Source organism: Macaca thibetana, chromosome 4, assembly GCF_024542745.1.
Source record: "Macaca thibetana thibetana isolate TM-01 chromosome 4, ASM2454274v1, whole genome shotgun sequence".
Classification (NCBI taxonomy): Eukaryota; Metazoa; Chordata; class Mammalia; order Primates; family Cercopithecidae; genus Macaca; species Macaca thibetana.
The window spans coordinates 62,401,748-62,421,091 of record NC_065581.1 but is presented as its reverse complement, the minus strand read 5'-3'; the positions used below and the strand labels follow the sequence as shown (position 1 = coordinate 62,421,091).

The following is a 19,344-nucleotide window of genomic DNA, read 5'->3' as shown; positions in this document are numbered from 1 at the left end:
GCCTGTCTGTGCTTTTCAATTGGGACATTTAGCCCATTTACATATAAGGTTAATTTTGTTATGTGTGATTTTGATCCTGTTATTATGATGTTAGCTGGTTATTTTGCCCATTAGTTAAGCAGTTTCTTCATAGTGTCAATGGTCTTTACATTTTGGGTTGTTTTTGCAGAGGCTGGTACCCTTTTTTCCTTTCCATATTTAGTGCTTCCTTCAGGAGCTCTTGTAAGGCAGGCCTGGTGGTGACAGAATCCCCCAGCATTTTCTTGACTGTAATGGATTTTATTTCTCCTTCACTTATGAACCTTAGTTTGGCTGGATATGAAATTTTGGGTTGAAAATTCTTTTCTTTAAGAATGTTAAATATTGGCCCCCACTCTCTTCTGGCTTGTAGGTTTTCTGCAGAGAGATCCACTGTTAGTCTGATGGGCTTCCCTTTGTGGATAACCTGACCTTTCCCTCTGGCTGCCCTTAAGATTTTTTCTTTCACTTCAGCCTTGGAGAACCTGATGATTATTTGTCTTGGGGTTGCTTTTCTCGAGGAGTATCTTTGTGGTGTTCTCTGTATTTCCTGAATTTGAATGTTGGCCTGTCTTGCTAGGTGGGGAAGTTCTCCTGGATAATATCCTGAAGCATGTTTTCCAATTTAGTTCAATTCTCCCTGTCACTTTCAGGTACACCAATCAAACATAGGTTTAGTCCTTTCACATAATCCCATATTTCTTGTAGGCTTTGTTTGTTCCTTTTCATTCTTTATTCTACAATCTTGTCTTCTTACTTTATTTCATTAAGTTGATTTTCAGTCTCTGATATCCTTTCTTCCACTTGATCTATTCAGCTATTGATACTTGTGTATGCTTCACAAAGTTCTCGTGCTGTGTTTTGCAGCTTCATCAGGTCATTTATGTTCTTCTCTAAACTGGTTATTCCTCTAACATTTTATCAAGGTTCTTAGCTTCCTTGCATTGGGTTAGAACACGCTTTTTTAGCTCGGAGGAGTTTGTTATTACCCACCTTCTAAAGCCTACTTCTGTCAATTCGTCAAACTCATTCTCCATCCAGTTTTGTTCCGTTACTGGTGAGGAATTGTCATCCTTTGGAGGAGAAGAGGCATTTTGGTTTTTAAAATTTTCAGCCTTTTTGTGCTGGTTTTTCCACATCTTTGTGGATTTATTTACCTTTGGTCTTTGCTGTTGGTGACCTTTTGAGAGAGTTTCTGCATGGCCATCTTTTCTGTTGATGTTGATGCTATTGCTTTCTGTCTGTTAGATTTCCTTGTAACAGTCAGGACCCTCTTCTGCAGGTCTGCTGGAGTTTGCTGGAGGTCCACTCCAGACCTTGTTTGCCTGGGTATCACCAGTGGAGGCTGCAGAAAAGCAAATATTGCTTTCTGCCCATTCCTCTGGAACTTCATCCCAGAGGAGTACCCGCCAGATGCCAACCAGAGCTCTCCTGTATAAGGTGTCTGTCAACCCCTGTTGGGCCCTGGACCTACTTGAGGCAGTCTGTTCTTTAGGAGAGCTTGAGCACTGTGCTGGGTGATGCGCTGCTCTTTTCAGAGCTGGCAAGCAGGAACGTTTAAGTCTGCTAAAGCTGCTCCAGCAACCGTCCCTTCCCTCAGGTGCTCTGTCCCAGGGATATGGGACTTTTATTCATAAGCCCCTGACTGGGGCTACTGCCTTTCTTTCAGAGATGCCCTGCCCAGAGAAGAGTTTTCTAGAGAGGCAGTCTGGCTACAGTGGCTTTGAAGTGCTATGGTGGGCTCCCCTCAGTCCAAACTTCCTGATGGGCTTTGTTCACACTGTGAGGGGAAAACTCCCTACTCAAGCCTCAGTAATGGCCCCTCCCCCAACTAAGCTCCAGCATCCCAGGTGGACTTCAGACTGCTGTGGTGGCAGTGCAAATTTCAAGCCAGTGGATCTTAGGTTGCTGGGCTCTGTAGGGGTGGGATCTGCTGAGGAAGACCACTTGACTCCCTGACTTCAGTCCCCTTTCCGTGGGAATGAAGGGCTCTGTCTTGCTGGCATTTCAGGTGCCACTGGGATACGGAAAAAAGAAAAAAAGAAAAAAAAAACCTCCTGCAGTTAGCTTGGTGTCTGCCCAAATGGCCACCCAGTTTTTTCCTTGAAACCCAGGGTCCTTGTGGTGTAGGCACCTGAGGGAACCTCCTGGTCTGTGGGTTTCAGTGACCGTGAGAAAAGCATAGTGTTTGCACCAGATAGCACTGCCCCTCACAGCAAGGTCCCTCCAGGCTTCCCTTGGTTAGGGGAGGGAGGCCCCTGACCCCTTGCACTTCCCAGGTGAGACAATACCCCACCCTGCTTCTGCTTGCCTTCTGTGGTCTGCACCCACTATCTAACCAGTCCCAAGGAGATGAACTGGGTACCTCAATTGGAAATGCAGAAATCATCTGCCTTCTGCATTTGTCTCTCTGGGAGACGCAGACCTGAGCAATTCCTATTCCGCCATCTTGCTGAGTCAGCATCTGCTCTTTAATGTTTTTTCTTCTTATTGCTTTGTAAGAATCCTTATATATGATTTTTTAAATGTCTTTCTTAGTTGTATTTATTGAATATAAGTTCTTATTGAAAGAGACACTTCACCTTTATAAGTTATATGTACTAAAACTTAATTTTAATGTATTTGAATTAATCTATTACTTAGTATATGGTTTGCAAGTTTCATCTTATTTAACTTTTCTTTACACTAGGATGAAAGGATTTTTTCCCTATATTTCCTTTTAAAATAATTAAAATGTTCTTTATATGTAGATGCATCAGGCATATTGTATGTATGAGTATGGGTATAAAGTATTCTTATCTCATTCTTTACACACTTAAAAAACAAACATAGATTCTTAAGTTTATTTTTTTATATAAATAAGTTCATCATTTACTCACTGATCTGTAGTGCCTTCTTGGTTGCAGATCATGTTTCCACATATGGATATGTCTATTTCTCTATTTCTGTCCTGTTGCTTTAGTTCAGTTACTCATCCATGTGCTAGTGTCATGAATCTTAATTACTTACCTTTGAAATATCTCAATACTAGTAGGGCTACTTAATCTTCAGGCAGCTTTAGATATTGCGGCAATTTCTTCTGTTAGAATCAACTTGTATTCTTTTTTTTTTTTTATTAGTATTATACTTTAAGTTCTAGGGTACATGTGCATAACGTGCAGGTTTGTTACACATGTATACTTGTGCCATGTTGGTGTGCTGCACCCATCAACTCGTCAGCACCCATCAACTCGTCATTAACATCAGGTATAAGTCCCAATGCAATCCCCGGTGTGTGATGTTCCCCTTCCCGAGTCCAAGTAATCTCATTGTTCAGTTCCTACCTATGAGTGAGAACATGCAGTGTTTGGTTTTTCTTGGGATGATTTGCTGAGAATGATGTTTTCCAGCTGCATCCATGTCCCTACAAAGGACATGAACTCATCCTTTTCTATGGCTGCATAGTACTCCATGGTGTATATGTGCCACATTTTCTTAATCCAGTCTGTCACTGATGGACATTTGGGTTGATTCCAAGTCTTTGGTATTGTGAATAGTGCTGCAATGAACATACGTGTGCATGTGTCTTTATAGCAGCATGATTTATAATCCTTTGGGTATATACCCAGTAATGGGATGGCTGGGTCATATGGTACTTCTAGTTCTAGATCCTTAAGGAATCGTCATACTGTTTTCCATAATGGTTGAACTAGTTTACAATCCCACCAACAGTGTAAAAGTGTTCCTGTTTCTCCACATCCTCTCCTGTTGTTTCCTGACTTTTGAATGATTGCCATTCTAACTGGTGTGAGATGGTATCTCATTGTGGTTTTGATTTGAATTTCTCTGACGGCCAGAGATGACGAGCATTTTTTCATGTGTCTGTTGGCTGTACGCATGTCTTCTTTTGAGAAATATCTGTTCATATCCCTTGCCCACTTTTTGATGGGGTTGTTTTTTTCTTGTAAATTTGTTTGAGTTATTTGTAGGTTCTGGATATTAACCCTTTGTCAGATGAGTAGATTGCAAAAATTTTCTCCCATTCTGTAGGTTACTTGTTCACTCTGATGGTAGTTTCTTTTACTGTGCAGAAGCTCTTTAGTTTAATTAGATCCCATTTGTCAATTTTGGCTTTTGTTGCCATTGCTTTTGGTGTTTTAGACATGAAGTCCTTGCCCATGCCTATGTCCTGAATGGTATTACCTAGGTTTTCCTCTAGGGTTTTTATGGTATTAGGTCTAACATTTAAGTCTCTAATCCATCTTGAATTAATTTTCCTATAAGGAGTAAGGAAAGGATCTACTTTCAGCTTTCTACTTATGACTAGCCAATTTTCCCAGTACCATTTATTAAATGGGGAATCTTTTCCCTATTTCTTGTTTTTCTCAGGTTTGTCAAAGATCAGATGGCTATAGATGTCTGATATTATTTCTGAGGATTCTGTTCTGTTACATTAGTCTATATCTTTGTTTTGGTACCAGTACCATGCTGTTTTGGTTATACGTTCAAACAAGCAATTTTGATTGGAATTTCATTGAATGTGTAGGGCAATTTAAGAAAAATGGTTTTCTATTTATTTAGGTCTTTTGAAATATCTTTAAAAAGGCATTCTGACAAATTCAAGTGGAGCTGCACTAATTAGAATACAAAATAACTAATTTTCTCTGCCATAGTTGGACTCAGGTACCAGGAGCTCTGTTTATCTATCTTCATAGAGATCCAAACTTTAGAATTGGTGAAATTTGCATCAGATCCTGTTTAAATTTCCAACAATATTCTATCATTCCTCTCATTTTCTGTGCCCTATCTAGCTTTCTCATTGTCCAATCTGGTGAGATAAGTAGAGATGTTTGGAAACACCACCCCTACAACTTTCATTCCTTTCAAGGGGACAGCAATCACTACAAGTACCATAGGAATACAAAATTGCCATCAGTTTAAAATCTCCATGGGTCTATAGGGGCAGGACAAGATCTTCCAATTGGATTTTTCTCCATAATAGCTCTTACTGTAATGTAGAAATTGTGTTGTTACTAAATATATCAACTACACTGTATATTCAAGAACTATGGGTAAAAAACAAAATCAAAGAGAAGATGTGTTTGTGGCCTCATCTGAACTGACCTCAATAATTTGTTTCTACTAGTGGATTAGTAGCATTGTAAAGTTAAGTATACTTTCAGAACCAGTATTCAGCAACTCCTAAAAGGTCTGAATATCTTTCTTTCACCAGAGAACAGTCCTACTGGTAAATAGCCTCAGATACCTCTGAGGAAGACTTCAAAAAGATACATAAAATACCTATTACTCTATTAAAGATTCCTCTTAAGAGAGTAAACCCTGATTTTCAGTTGAGTAACTGAGTCTGTGACATAGCTTAGGTCTTGGAATTGTGAAAGAGGCAGAGAATCCCTACAAAGCCAAATTGAATTATGTCTCTGTCCTCCAAAACTAGACATTTCATTGTATATACATGAGGCAGCACCATAACTAGACTGTTTATATATTTCATTTCTAAAACCCCATCATCAATTAGCCTCTGCCATAGATATCTGTGAATCAGTCCACTGATGTCCACTCTGTTTCTCTGATTTATATGCTTATTTGCTCATTTTGCATTTGATTGTCAAGCATATCCAATAGTCTATGCATTGTTAGATCTATTTTAATTAATATCATGAAACCCAATTCCATGGCAACATTCAGCACTGTCAGCAAGGATATATGAACAAGGTGATTCCTTTCGAATATCTTGACATTGGTAAACATTAGAAAACAAAACAAATACAATGCAACATAATCATAAGCATCTATACATTACTTACTGTGAATAAATTATAGAAAAGTATATCACTTAAATATTTATTAAAATGTATGATTGAAAAAATAAGTCTCAGAATAATATGATATGTAATTCATATTTAGTGAAGTATTAAAACATATTTTAAAAAATACATAGCATCTTAAGAGTAGTAATTTTCTCCCGGTAGAGAGGAATGGAGGATAATTAATTGAATGGATGCATAGGAGTTTCATACATTTATACATGTGTGCATACATATTTATCACAGATCTCATAGATATATATACATATATACATATATATATACATATATATATCATATATGTGACAGATCAACTACGTTTTGTGTGTTTTCCTTAAAAAATTTTCAGCAACATGAATCAATACTAAGATGAGTTAAATATGGGTGATGGGCATACAGGTGTTAAGTATTCTATTCTTAGAAAATTACCTGGTATAAATTAGTATAATAAAAGCCATTTTCAATGAATTAAAATCTTTCAAAGATTAAAAATCAATTAGCAGCTGAAAATGAGGTAGTCACATTTGATTTTCTTATCTCTTCTTAAAGAAAGTAATTTTTATTTTTTTGAAAAACTTAATCTATTGATTAAGTACTCATTAAAAATATTTCAAGTAATCTACCAACTAATTTAAAACAAATAATTTTATAGTTAGTTCAAAGTAAATTAAACTGTTGCCACATAAACAAAAACATATTAAAAACGAGAGTTACTACATATATGCCTCATAGTTAGATTCATGTTTTTAATCTATTCTATTCTCTCTTGTGGTTATTGAAACTGTGGCCTGCAACAATTAAGACTTACCTATAGTAGCATGATTTAAAGGTGAGTTTGCTGAGATATAATGACACATGAATGACAGCCCCAATTAATATACAAATCCATTGCAAAAATGAACACTGGAATTTACATTTTTCTGACACTTCATAGCATATGTTATCCAATACAACTAATGTCTTTTCAAGTCATTGCTACTAGTTCACTTAGGTCACTCACAATAGTATCTATCTACTGAAAATTTACAACTAAATAGAATTTGCAAGAACAATTACAGTAACAGTGGCTAGTCCATTTAAAGAAAACATAGAAGAAAATGTTGCAAAAGCCTGGCTGATGTGATTATCATAGCCAGATAATTATCAACAAGCATATTGTGACCATTCAGTTTGTGATGTTCACAAGTTGAGTAATTCTTCGCTGTTACAAATTTAAAAGTGATTAGTTAATATGCATTTCACCAAAAGACAAAAATCTGTTTACTCTTCTGTAATTGTTTGCCTAGAAACAGTCATCAATCCTAATGATGTTTATTCTACTAGAGAATTTACTATAACATCACTCTTTCAAATCAGATTCACACCCACATGCAATTATAATAAAAACATATAAAGACATGTTGTGAGTATGATAAATAATGTAGACATATATTTATATACAACGCAATAAAGACATGTTGCAAATATAAAATAGATTATTCATGTTCTAAGTAAAAATTGTAATTAATTATAAAGAAGTGTGGTTCATGAATGCAGTTATAATATCACAAGAAAAAAGTAGAAATGCTTTAAAATGTAAAATAAATTCTTTCAAAATTAGAATTGCTTTAACATAGGCTAAAAAGTCCTTATCAGAAAGTTTCACATGTGACACTTTATAATTTCATTTTCTTCTTTAGAATGTAAGCTTTTTTTTAAAATTAATTTATTATTATTATACTTTAAGTTGTAGGGTACATGTGCATAACGTGCAGGTTTGTTACATATGTATACTTGTGCCATGTTGGTGTGCTGCACCCATCAACTCGTCATTTACATCAGGTATAACTCCCAATGCAATCCCTCCCCCCTCCCCATGATAGGCCCCGGTGTGTGATGTTCCCCTTCCTGAGTCCAAGTGATCTCATTGTTCAGTTCCCACCTATGAATGTAAGCTTTTAAAAAATATCTACTCAAACAAGTATGATTTACTCTTATTACAATTACATTTTAGAATCAAAACTCTTATTAAACATTCTGTTCTATATTTGGATTTTGTAATACTATTCAATCTATTTAATGATTACATTTTAAAATAACTTCAGAAGCATACAAATAGCACATCTACTTATTAATTCCTCTCATCTGGAATAAGAGCAAAAGTATACAAGAATAATGCAAATTAAATGTAATCGTGGCTAATTTGGGGGCTACAAATTTGTGTGATTATCTTGCATTTTTCCATCTTTTTTCAGTTTGACAATATCATTTTATGCAAATTATAGTTACTCTTCCTTATCTCTAATATGTTGAATTTTCTTGAGAAGTCACTGTTTAAATGTATCTTAGTGATTGAAAAAGTATCTTGAACACCTATTTGAAAAAGTTTAGGCCAATGCCAAATTAAACGTATGAATTATAATTTTAATACTTTGACAATATATTTGTTCGATTCTAGTAAAACTTTTGAAGTGAAAGCTTTTTATTTAAATGAGAAATGTTTATTTCAACAAAAATACATATTTCATGGTCTTAATTGTTCTCTCAAGATAGAAGACATTATTATATATGTATATTTTAAAAGCTATTAAAATTGAGTTTATCAAAGGAAAATATACTTTAGGGACATTTAACATAAAATGCAATACTTACCGTACATTTGACTGGATCCCTTAGGACATTAATAAAAATCAGGTTTACTTTTAATTTTTCTCTAGCCTTATTAGAGGCGGTTCACATCAAGGGACCCTCAGCAGGTAATAGTGAAAGGAAAATTATACCAAAGCTGAAGTAATTGCACACTATAGTCAGAGGCCATTAGGGGGAAAAATTTGGTAAGGATGTTTTCAGACATACCCTATACACTTTTATTTATTTATTTTTTTTAACGTTTTGAAGGGCCAATGTTAAGTGCATAGTGAAAACGTCCCAGGTACTCCAGCATTGTGCTTGCCCTTCCTATTAGAGACAGGGAACAGGAAGAGAGCAGGGTGGGGCAGGTGGAGGGAGGCAAGGAGAAAGAGAAAATGCGAACATTTACATTTTTCTGGGAAAGCAGAGACAAGGATTAAAGGTAGATGCTCTGTTCTAGAGTCAAATGTTATTTTCACACAAATTTGCCCTCATATTGTTTAGCGTGGTGGAAAGTAAGAAACATAAGTTGAATATTTTCTGTAAACTGTTTCACCGGGGCTGCTGTTAATAGTGGGTCGATGATTTTTCTCTTTGATCTCTACAAAATTTTAAATGCCATTCAGAAAACTTCCAAATGGACTCTGGAATCCCAGGGCCTTTTCGCATCATTATTAACAAAGCAGGGACCCCCAACATTCCAGTTGAACAGGCATCTGTGGGTTAACAGAGTCTTGAAATTTAATAATGCTTGGAATTTATTTTATGTAAAAGTAAAGCATATTTTTGCTATGTTGAAAAGTTCAGATTTCAGGAGTAGTTTAGAAAATGAGAAAAAATAATAGTCTTGGAATGAGAGCAAAAAGGAAAGAAAGGTTATTGAAATAGAAGCGAAGCATTCTTTGAAGAAAGGATCATTATCATTCTTATTATTAAAAATAATTCTTCACATAGTTATCTGTATGCCAAAAACTTTAGAAAAATAAACTTCTGTAAGTCTTGAGATAGTACATGTATGTTTATTTACTGTGTGACATCACTTTCAAAATCAGAAGTGTAAGGTATGTATTTGAGATTCATAAAATAAGTTACACGATAAATGTTAAAGAACAAACAAAAAAGCAGAACTTTTTCAGAAGTTCATTTTAAATTAGGGTAAATATATTTGAAGGATGGCGATGGAAGCAAAAAATGCATATAACATTTAGTAAAAACTATCAAAGGGTTCAAAAGGCACAATTCAGAAGGAAATCATAATTGAAAAAACAAGAATTCGGGGTAGGTGTCAAAATCTGAATCTCTTGGTGTATCTTCAAGATAACTATACAGACAAAAAAAATTAACATCGGCAAAACCTACATCTTCATCATGACAAAAAGACATTTCACAAAAATTGCCCATTAACTTATGGAACAAGTAAGTAACTACATTTAAGATAATGAAAATAATATTTCTTGTTATTTAAAAAAGTAATTTCAGATAAAGAAATAGACCGGATTAAAATGAACCCTGTTGTGTTAAATTATGATTGGAGTGTTTGGTATGAGCTCATGCATTCCTATGTATGTGTTTAAAACACACACAAACACAAACATGCACAAAGATACAGAAATAGACTATGTATGTATACACAAACACAGTTATATACATACAACTATATGTGTACATACATATGCCAATGTATCCATACATGTAGCTATATTTATACATATAGTGATGGACGTATCAATAATTTAATTTCTAAGTAATATCCTTCACTTAAAGAAACCAGGGCTCCTGAAAAAAATGCCTGATGCCAAATCTAGGACAGAGAATGCATTAAGGTAAACCTGGAACATCTTGTGCTAGAAAGTGGGAATGATCAAAGAATGAGGATATGTGGAAAGAAAAGAGAAGCCAGCTTGAAGAGCTTCCCTTAGCTAAATCTCTGACAAATTAAACATTAAAATAAATAGTAATTATTACATATTTTTTCCATTGAGAAAATAAAAATCCATGAGTCCATATTGATACAAAATCATTGAAAAAATGAATGAATAAATGAAGATACTCTTTCTAAAAGTAGAATGTAAACTAGTAAAAGAAGCACAAAGGTGATGGGTGCTGACGAGTTGATGGGTGCTGACGAGTTGATGGGTGCAGCACACCAACATGGCACAAGTATACATATATGACAAACCTGCACGTTATGCACGTGTACCCTAGAACTTAAAGTATAATAATAATAATAATATAATAATAATAATAATAATAATAATTTTAAAAAAAGAAAAGCACCATTTGGCAAAAAGTATGGAGAAAATTTACTCAGACAAGAATCATTAATGAAGAGCATCTCTGGTTTTTTAGTGTCCAGATTTCCAGATTTTAGGGTACTTGGGTACTGATTGATCATGATACTACTAAAGAATCATTTGTATTAATAGAAAACAAAATTTGGGTGGCAAAAGACAAGATATGTTATGATTTTCTGATTTTCAAAATGAGAGAGAGGGAAAATTCTATAGAGTAAATGAGTAAACTACTATTTAGAAAAAATTGAGACAATCGGTGGTGATTATCATAAAACACTGAAAAAGCAAGATATCTCAAAATAATTCTCTAGTATTCAATATTTCAAAATATAAATTAGATTTTGAAACTTCTACAAATATAATAGAACTGTTAGAAGTACATGAAAGAAATACATAAATTGAAAGTCATTATTTCTTTTTATAGCAATATAACATTTTTAAATTTGCCAATATGAAAAAAAAATCATTTCTTGAGATACTTTTCACTACTATTTTTGAGAATTCTGTGTCCAATTCCTATCTATTCTGTGATTCCTTGGAATCATCATTAATTCAGTGAGAACACAAAGTAGCAGTCAAAGACAGTATTATTAACAAATCTATTGATTTTAGTAAGGCATTTGGTAGGTTCATTACATTACCTCTCACTAGATGGGGAGATATTCGCAAAATAAATAAGATGGAGAAAAGCAGTTTGACTATTTGAACAAAAATTCAAGAAGTTAGTAATTGGATTAGTGTTACTCTAAAAAGGTGATTATAGTAATTTCCCTAGTCACATGAAGAACTCTTGGGAAATACTCTCTTCTTTCACCCAGTATCCCATTGCACATGACATTTTAATGCCTTCTGTCCAACTGGTACAAAGATTCCTTACTCTTTCTTTTTCTATTAATTTTATTTTTAATTTACACATAATTATAACATTTATGTGTTGTGCTATTTTGATACATTAATACATTGTATCATTATACTACATAATATATTGTATTACAGCAGATTTGTTCATTCATTTGTAATGAACAAATCAGGATAATTAGCATAGAGATCACCTCAAACATTCATGATTTCTTTGTGGTGAAAACATTCAAAATTTTCTACTCTAGCTATTTTGAATATACAATACCTTACTGTTTACTACAGTCACTATACTATGCGATAGGACACCAAATTTATTCTTCCTTTCTAAGGGTAACTTTGCACCCATCAATCAACCTTTCCTATCCCCTCTTCCCTGCTGTCTGGCTTATTTTACTTAAGAGATGAATGAATAAAAAATGCGTAGTATACGTAAACAATGAACTACTCTTCAGCCATATAAAGGAATGAATTCCTGTTATTTGTAACAACATACATGAACCCGGAGGACATTATTGTAAATGAAATATATCTGGCACAGAAAGACAAATACTGCATGTTTTCACTCATATACAGAATTTTAAAACCCTGATCCCACTCCTTTATTAATACTGAGTAAGACCTTTTCTGTCACCTCTTCTCTAGCAGTTAGCCGTGCTTTCATGAGACCTGTCTCAATTGATATGTATCTACTGTAATGTTTTCACATCTGTATTCCTGTTCTGTTCCTGAGACTTTCAAAAGCAGGCTCAAGTTTAATTTACACTTGAATATGGGTACATGACTAATGCCTAATGCCTGGTGCTCAATTAATTAATGTCGGTTGAAGAAGTACAAGAAGGAGCCTGGAGGATGTTAGACTTCTGTGGTTATAAAATGATGAAAGAAGTTAATTAAGAAGAGTTTCCTCAAAAAATCTAAATAAAAATCTAGCTCAAAAACATTTTATGGAAAGTTTCTAGAGCTTCTTTATCTAGACTTCTAAAAGGAAAAAGTATGAAGAGATATTTTTGCTAAGTATAGAGTTTTGATCAGTTTAATATATCCTTTGGAAATTATTTCTATATTTTGATACTAGTATTCATCAGGTTACAGTAATTATTTACCCAACACATTGGTTTTCAAAATTTCACACATCAAGAACATTTGAGCAGAACAAAATTTTGCAAGGGGAATTGCTATATTTTTTCAAAGAAAACATGAAATATATATATTATTTATTTCAATTAAGTCAAATGTCTTACATTTAAAATACAAATATGAATCATATATAATAAATGATTATCATTGTTACATGGATATTTCTAATTTTTCCACTTTTTTCCAGATTTTTTTGTAATTGTGAACCTGGGTACCATGGGCCCTTCTGTGAACTTGAAGTAAATAAATGTAAAATCTCACCTTGTCTAGATGAAGAAAATTGTGTCTACAGGACTGATCGATACAACTGCCTCTGTGCCCCTGGTTATACAGGTAAATCCATATCTGCCCCTGTGTAACAACATATTGCTGTCTGCAAGCAAAAGGAAACCTCATATTTATACTCCAAAACCTGAAATAACCTGCCAGATGCAAACAGGGTAAAAATGTCAAGAGATACTTTGTCTCTTATAAAAGAAATTAATAAGAAGTAAAATTATGTGTTTTATTTTCAATTTATTAATTCCTAAGATTAGATTTTAAGTTATCTTACATTTTTATCTTTTACAGTAAATTTAATTTAGTATGTTTGCGTGGCTATAATATAGGAAAAAGTATTTCTGTATGGATAATCTGAGAGAAATAACATTATTATATCTGTTACACAACTGTCATTTCTAAAATACATTTAGCATTAAAAACATTTATATAAAAAAGACAGCCATTGTAAATTCAAAGGTAAAGCAAAAGAAGATTGGAATTAGCCGTCAACATCAATTATTTCACGATATAAATTTTATCCAGACATAAAGGCAAAAGTCATCAAGGAGCTCATAGAAGGTAGAGGCATTAGCCCTCTAAATTTCTGGTGAGAAATTGCATTTACAAAATACAAAAAGCTATATTGTTTTAGTTTTGGCATACTAGTATTAATGATGTGGGACTAACAATAATACAGTTTTTGTGTTATTTTGTTTCATATTTATTTTCTTCACACGATTCCCACAGATACTATGATAATGTATTTAAATCTCAAATCTCAGTTTATTAACATCTGATTTGTGCAGCATTAAAATCATATGGATTTCTATCCTAAGGGATGAGTAGTTAAATACATCTAATATTAGGTTCTCTGCCAGTGGGAATAAAATAATACTAGACAAATGGAAATTATATTGGCAAGCAAAAATGGTAAGGAACTAGAAGTATTTCCAGAGAATAAGTTATCAAAAGGTGAGAGAAAGTTACATGACCTTAAAAAGAACTATGCAGGTGTCTTTTCTGAGAAATCTTGATGCCTTCAGAGGTTATCTTGGTTACAAATCTTATATACACAAAAACTATCAGATTAAGTTAATACTTCCTAAAAAATATCATTTTCTGCAAAGTTCATTACATATAATAAATAAGACACATTAAATTTCAGCTATAAAACAATGTGCTTTCACATTGCCTATTATCTCCAAAATTATTGAGCTATCACTGTAGAACCATATATATCCACTTAGCAGTACCATTCACCTTGCTGTTGTTACTGCTGCTAGAAGTGCTAAAATAAAAAAATAACACACTGAGCTCAACATGACTAAGAAACACATTTTGTAAAAATATTTGTTATAATACCTTGCTCTGATATTTTAAATATATCTTAACATTTGAAAGATTAACATGTTCTTTATTTTTCTTGTAATAACCTCTCTCATTTCAAAATATGGTACTTAGCATTGTTTTAAAATGATATTATCTAAGATGTTACCATTTAAGATGTTTTAATATATCTTTGCATATTGGTACAGCTACAAGTAAAAGAAAACTCAATTAATTATTGTCCTTAATAGATAGGGTTCATTTTTTCTTACATAATAAGAATTCTGTAGGTAGACAGCTACTGGTTGTTGGTCCAGCGACTTGATAGTACCAGAATGGGGTAATGGTTTTCTTAGTTTACAATTCATGATTATAGGCTCGCGTATTCAGAATTGCTGCTGCAATGACTTAAGTCATTATTTCTACACTTGAGTCAAAGGAAAAGAGTGGTGCTAACTGCATTGAGTCTTTATATAAGGAGAACCTTTTTTGAATAACAATTAAAACCTGCTAATATGTCATTGAGCAAAACTGACTCACATGTTCATTTTTAGGTTCAGTGGAAGGTAAGAAATTAAAAGTGTACCACTTTCAGAATTTACAGTTGAATATAGAAAAAATATTATGAAATATGTGTTACAGTTTGGTTTCAAACCAAGAAAGATATATGACTGGACATTCAAAAATAAGTTTTCCCCCTCAAGAAAGTTACATGTATTTGTTTTTCTGTACATGCTCTTTTGACATTCAAATTGACCTTCTCTGTCATGCATGGACAGATAAAGCTTTTCCTTATTCTCAGACACTTAATAGCATTTATTTTTCTTAGCCTTCTCTGGAAATCTTTTTTTTTTTTTTTTTTTTTCCCAAGGCTCCTGAAGCATTACTGTTTTGTGAGATGTTTAAATCTATTCATTGTTAGGTTGTTCCATTTCAAGAGAGTCATGACACTGCAAGGTTTTACTTGAAGAATCTTAAACTTTGAAACACAAGGATGTTACACTTTTGTATATTTTTCAAGATCATACATCTGGTAGTGACAGAGCCAGAACCAAAATATACATCCCTCTCTATTCCAGTTTTATTTCTACTCTAGCTTTGTTCCATCAGAAAAAAAACACAATTTGAATAAAATGGTATTAGTGATATAGAAGAAAGATAAAATAATGTTAAATACAATATTAAATAGGTTAAAATTTGGTAACCAAATATATTATTCAGAAAAAATTAGCTTTGCCTACACCTATGAATATACTTAACCAAGTTATTAAGGATATAAATTTTTCAAGACTCTGACCAGGAAAGTTTATGATTCTTAATTATCTAAATCAGAGCATTCTTTAAAGAACACATTAAATGATATGTACACAAGCTATCAATGATTAACTCAATACTTCTTTATTTTATTCTTTGTATTCTATTAGCTGTTGAGATTTTGTGATGATCAAGGCTGACATGGTTCTTATTCTTATGGAGACTTGTGGTATCTAGAATTGGGAAAAGATAATAAACATTTACAAAGTTGACTATTTAAAGCCATTCTATAATTAATTTATCTAGAGTATTCTTAATTAAACACTATCACAAATATAGTCCAAATTTACACATGTAGTGAGTTGACTGAATTTAATGAACAGGAAGTACACAAGTGATGGCATATAATCAAAGGCTTATGTTTTCTTTTGCAAAATATATAAATCAGTTTATCAGTAGATTTGCAGTATTGTCTAACTGTCTTTCCTAAAGAATATTGGCTTATGAATTTGAGTTTTAATTATTAGTGATTTAAATTTAGGAAAGATGAATATAAACAATAAATTTACATTGCTTTCTAAAATAGTCATTCACTCATTTAGCAAGAAGTTGCCTCTTAACTAGACACAGTTATATATTATTAATCTGTAGATAAAAGTTTACGAACTTGTGCTTAAGGACTTTAAATATGATTCCATGTAGTCATGTCTACATCTGTGTTTATATCTATAATAATATTTATATATCTGCGAGAAAAGTATAAATATTTTTAAAATGCCTAAGTCCTATCTTAGAAATAATAACTTTGATAATAATGTCATGTAGAAAACATATACAATTCAATAGTTCAGAATAATAAAATATAATTATGTTTGCTTCTAAGTGATGCATGTTTTTTCTTGGATATGTTTCGTATACACATGCAAACATATGACTATATTCAGTTATAATATTTTCTGCTTGAGATAAATAAGCTTTTTTCTGAATATATTTTTTGCCAAATGTCCAATCTACATAAGAAGTAAAACAATCTGCTTTGAGTATATGGATAAAGAAGCATAGTTTGGTAAAATATGGACAATTGACCAATTGTACATTTTTGGTTACTGTAAAGATATTATTATCATATTGTTTCTGCTGCCTAAAATATTCCATTTATCCTATTGCAAGTACTGACCCTCATACCATAACTCAGATGCAACTTTCTATAGGAATCTTTTCTTAGACTCTTGGCTTCTGTTATTTTCTTCTATATCACCCATTTTATCCACTGAACTTATTATAGTTTTGTGAAATTCTGATTTAGTTATCAGTTCATCTGAGGAGACTCCCCAACTCTACTTGCTCACCATTTTATCTCTTCTCTCCATCAAAGTTTAGTCTACTCTGGTACAATTTGTCACCTGAGTTCCTAGTTTAACAAGATGTATTAAAATAGAATAAAAAGATAATTAAGTGAATGGGAAATAAAAGATGTAAAAACAATTTCTAATTTCTAATTACATATTATGCATCTGTAATAATTTAAACACAAAGGGTTTAGTGTTTATTTTTTGTTTGATTGATAACTATAAGTCTATAGACATAAACATTTTGGGAAATATTTGGTATTTGATTATATTTAGCTTTAGATTAATAGTAATAACTTCTCTTTGTCAAGGACAGCAACATTATTAACATAGCATTTACCATTTCCTTTTTCTGTTAGTGTAGGCAGGAGCTACATTAAACAGGCAACTGAATTGTGCTCAACCACTTTTCCCTTATGTGACAAGATTTAAAATTCACTTTCACAACTCAAATGTGCAAAAATATGTTATTTCTGTCATAATGAATTCCATATAATGTATGGGTCTAATTTCATCTAACAGAAGAAAATGTCAATGTGCCAAGTCAACATGTGACTTTTTCAAGACAAAATTCAGTTATATCAGTTTTGAAGTTGAATATCTTTTTTATTCAGAGATCCGTCACTCTTTTGCTCTGTTTAATCTGGACACAATGGAGAAAGACATTATCCCTGGTATTTGGGTACTGTGTACTGGTATAGACTCTTGACTTCCATGGTCTCTTCCATGGGCTTTGCTCACTATGTCCAAGCTGTCTCATCCTCATTTCAAATCCAAAACCTCATTATAAAATTGCCTTTATCACTTAGAACTCTCAAATCCATTTCTCTTTTATCAAAAGCTGGATCTTACACATTGAATTTGCACTTTGAAAAATGATGTTTATTTCATTGAATTACAAACATTAATAGTACTTTTAATTAACTTATTTTATAGACTGTCTTTGGCTTTTCTTAAAACAATGTTTATTTAAGTAAGCCCTTATATCAGCTTAAATGCCAAGAGGAACAATTACAAAGAAGGAATAAAACTCACAGGGTTTACTATTGAAGATTTATATTCTAGATTTACTATCCAGATGCAAATGTTAATAGCCAGTATCTTACTTTATTGAGTTATAACCACTAATGAATGCAGAATACAATTGCATTTTCTATTTGCTAATGTCACAAATGTGCATGTGCCTCTTATGTCCCAAGCCTTGTTGAAAGCCCTCAGTAAAGTCTGGTGAACATAACAGAGAAGGTCCGCTACCCTAAAGGAGCTTATGTTCCGGTAAAGAGAGATATTGAACAAAATCCAACTAAATATGTAAGGTAATCGGTGATAGTTATAAAGGATATGAACAAAATGTATAACTGAATATATTCATTCAGATTGCTAACAAAGAAACACTGAAATATCAAAATACAATGGCTAAGAAGTTGAATTTTCCCACAGATGACATTCCAGATGTTTAGACTTGGCACAGTGAATCTGTTATACAACATCATTCAGACCTTAGTCTCCTGCCACTACAATCAATACCTTGTCCTCATGTGTATGACTTTCAGTTAACTCTGTTTCAGGCTTCTCATATTGAAAGAAATGAGCTTTGTTTTTAATTTCAAAAAAATATGATAAGGGTACAAAAACCCAGCTCACATACAGTTGTTAGGGGGTAGTTTTTGCACCTGGATTAATGCAGTAACATGAGACATAAGGTGAACTTGCTATGCAGTAATCAGAATGGACAAAGTGTCTCAATAGATTCAGTAAATTCTCAATTGATTCAGGCATCAATTCAGGCCAGGTGTGTCAGAGACTGGCAATACTGCCTCCTAGAAGGGTTGGAGAATTTAACTCTCAAAATTCTGACAGAAAGCTATGACCATAAAAAATAATTTATTCACATTTACCTCTCTCTAATATATATACTGTACTGGCCTTATTTTATATATTATATGTGTATATAAATATATAAAATATATTTTATATATTATATGTGTATATAATATATAAAATATATTTTATATATTATATGTGTATATAATATATAAAATAAGGCCAGTATAATATATATACTAGAGTGTGTGTATACATATATATGTGTGTATATATATAAAATCTCTTATATGTATAAAATATACACAGAAACCTACAAATAAATATATATAAATATGTCTATATAGATATATATGAGATATAATAGCCTAATTGCTATATATGACATTAACTTTCCATGGGAAAAATTATAGAAAGAAATTAAAAACAAATGATTATGGGGACCAGGATGAAGGTAAGGAGTTGGGGAAGTGAATTTCAATGGAACATTAAGGGGAATCTATGGAAAAAGTTGGTTAGGTTTGGGTTCAAGATGCCTATAATATATTGGTTCGAACACACATAAACAAATGTGTATAGAGAGGGAGAGGTAGGTAGATACAGAGA

At 32.7% G+C, this 19,344-nt stretch overlaps 1 protein-coding gene across 1 annotated transcript in view; it reads left to right on the top strand.

Moving 5' to 3' along the window:
• Positions 1–19,344, top strand: part of LOC126953401 (protein eyes shut homolog) — a 253,500-nt gene that overhangs the window by 149,674 nt on the left and 84,482 nt on the right. Inside the window, exon 7 of the mRNA XM_050788855.1 lies at positions 12,912–13,057. Within this exon, the coding sequence (XP_050644812.1) occupies positions 12,912–13,057 (146 nt within the window). The remainder of the gene's footprint in view (positions 1–12,911; positions 13,058–19,344) is intronic.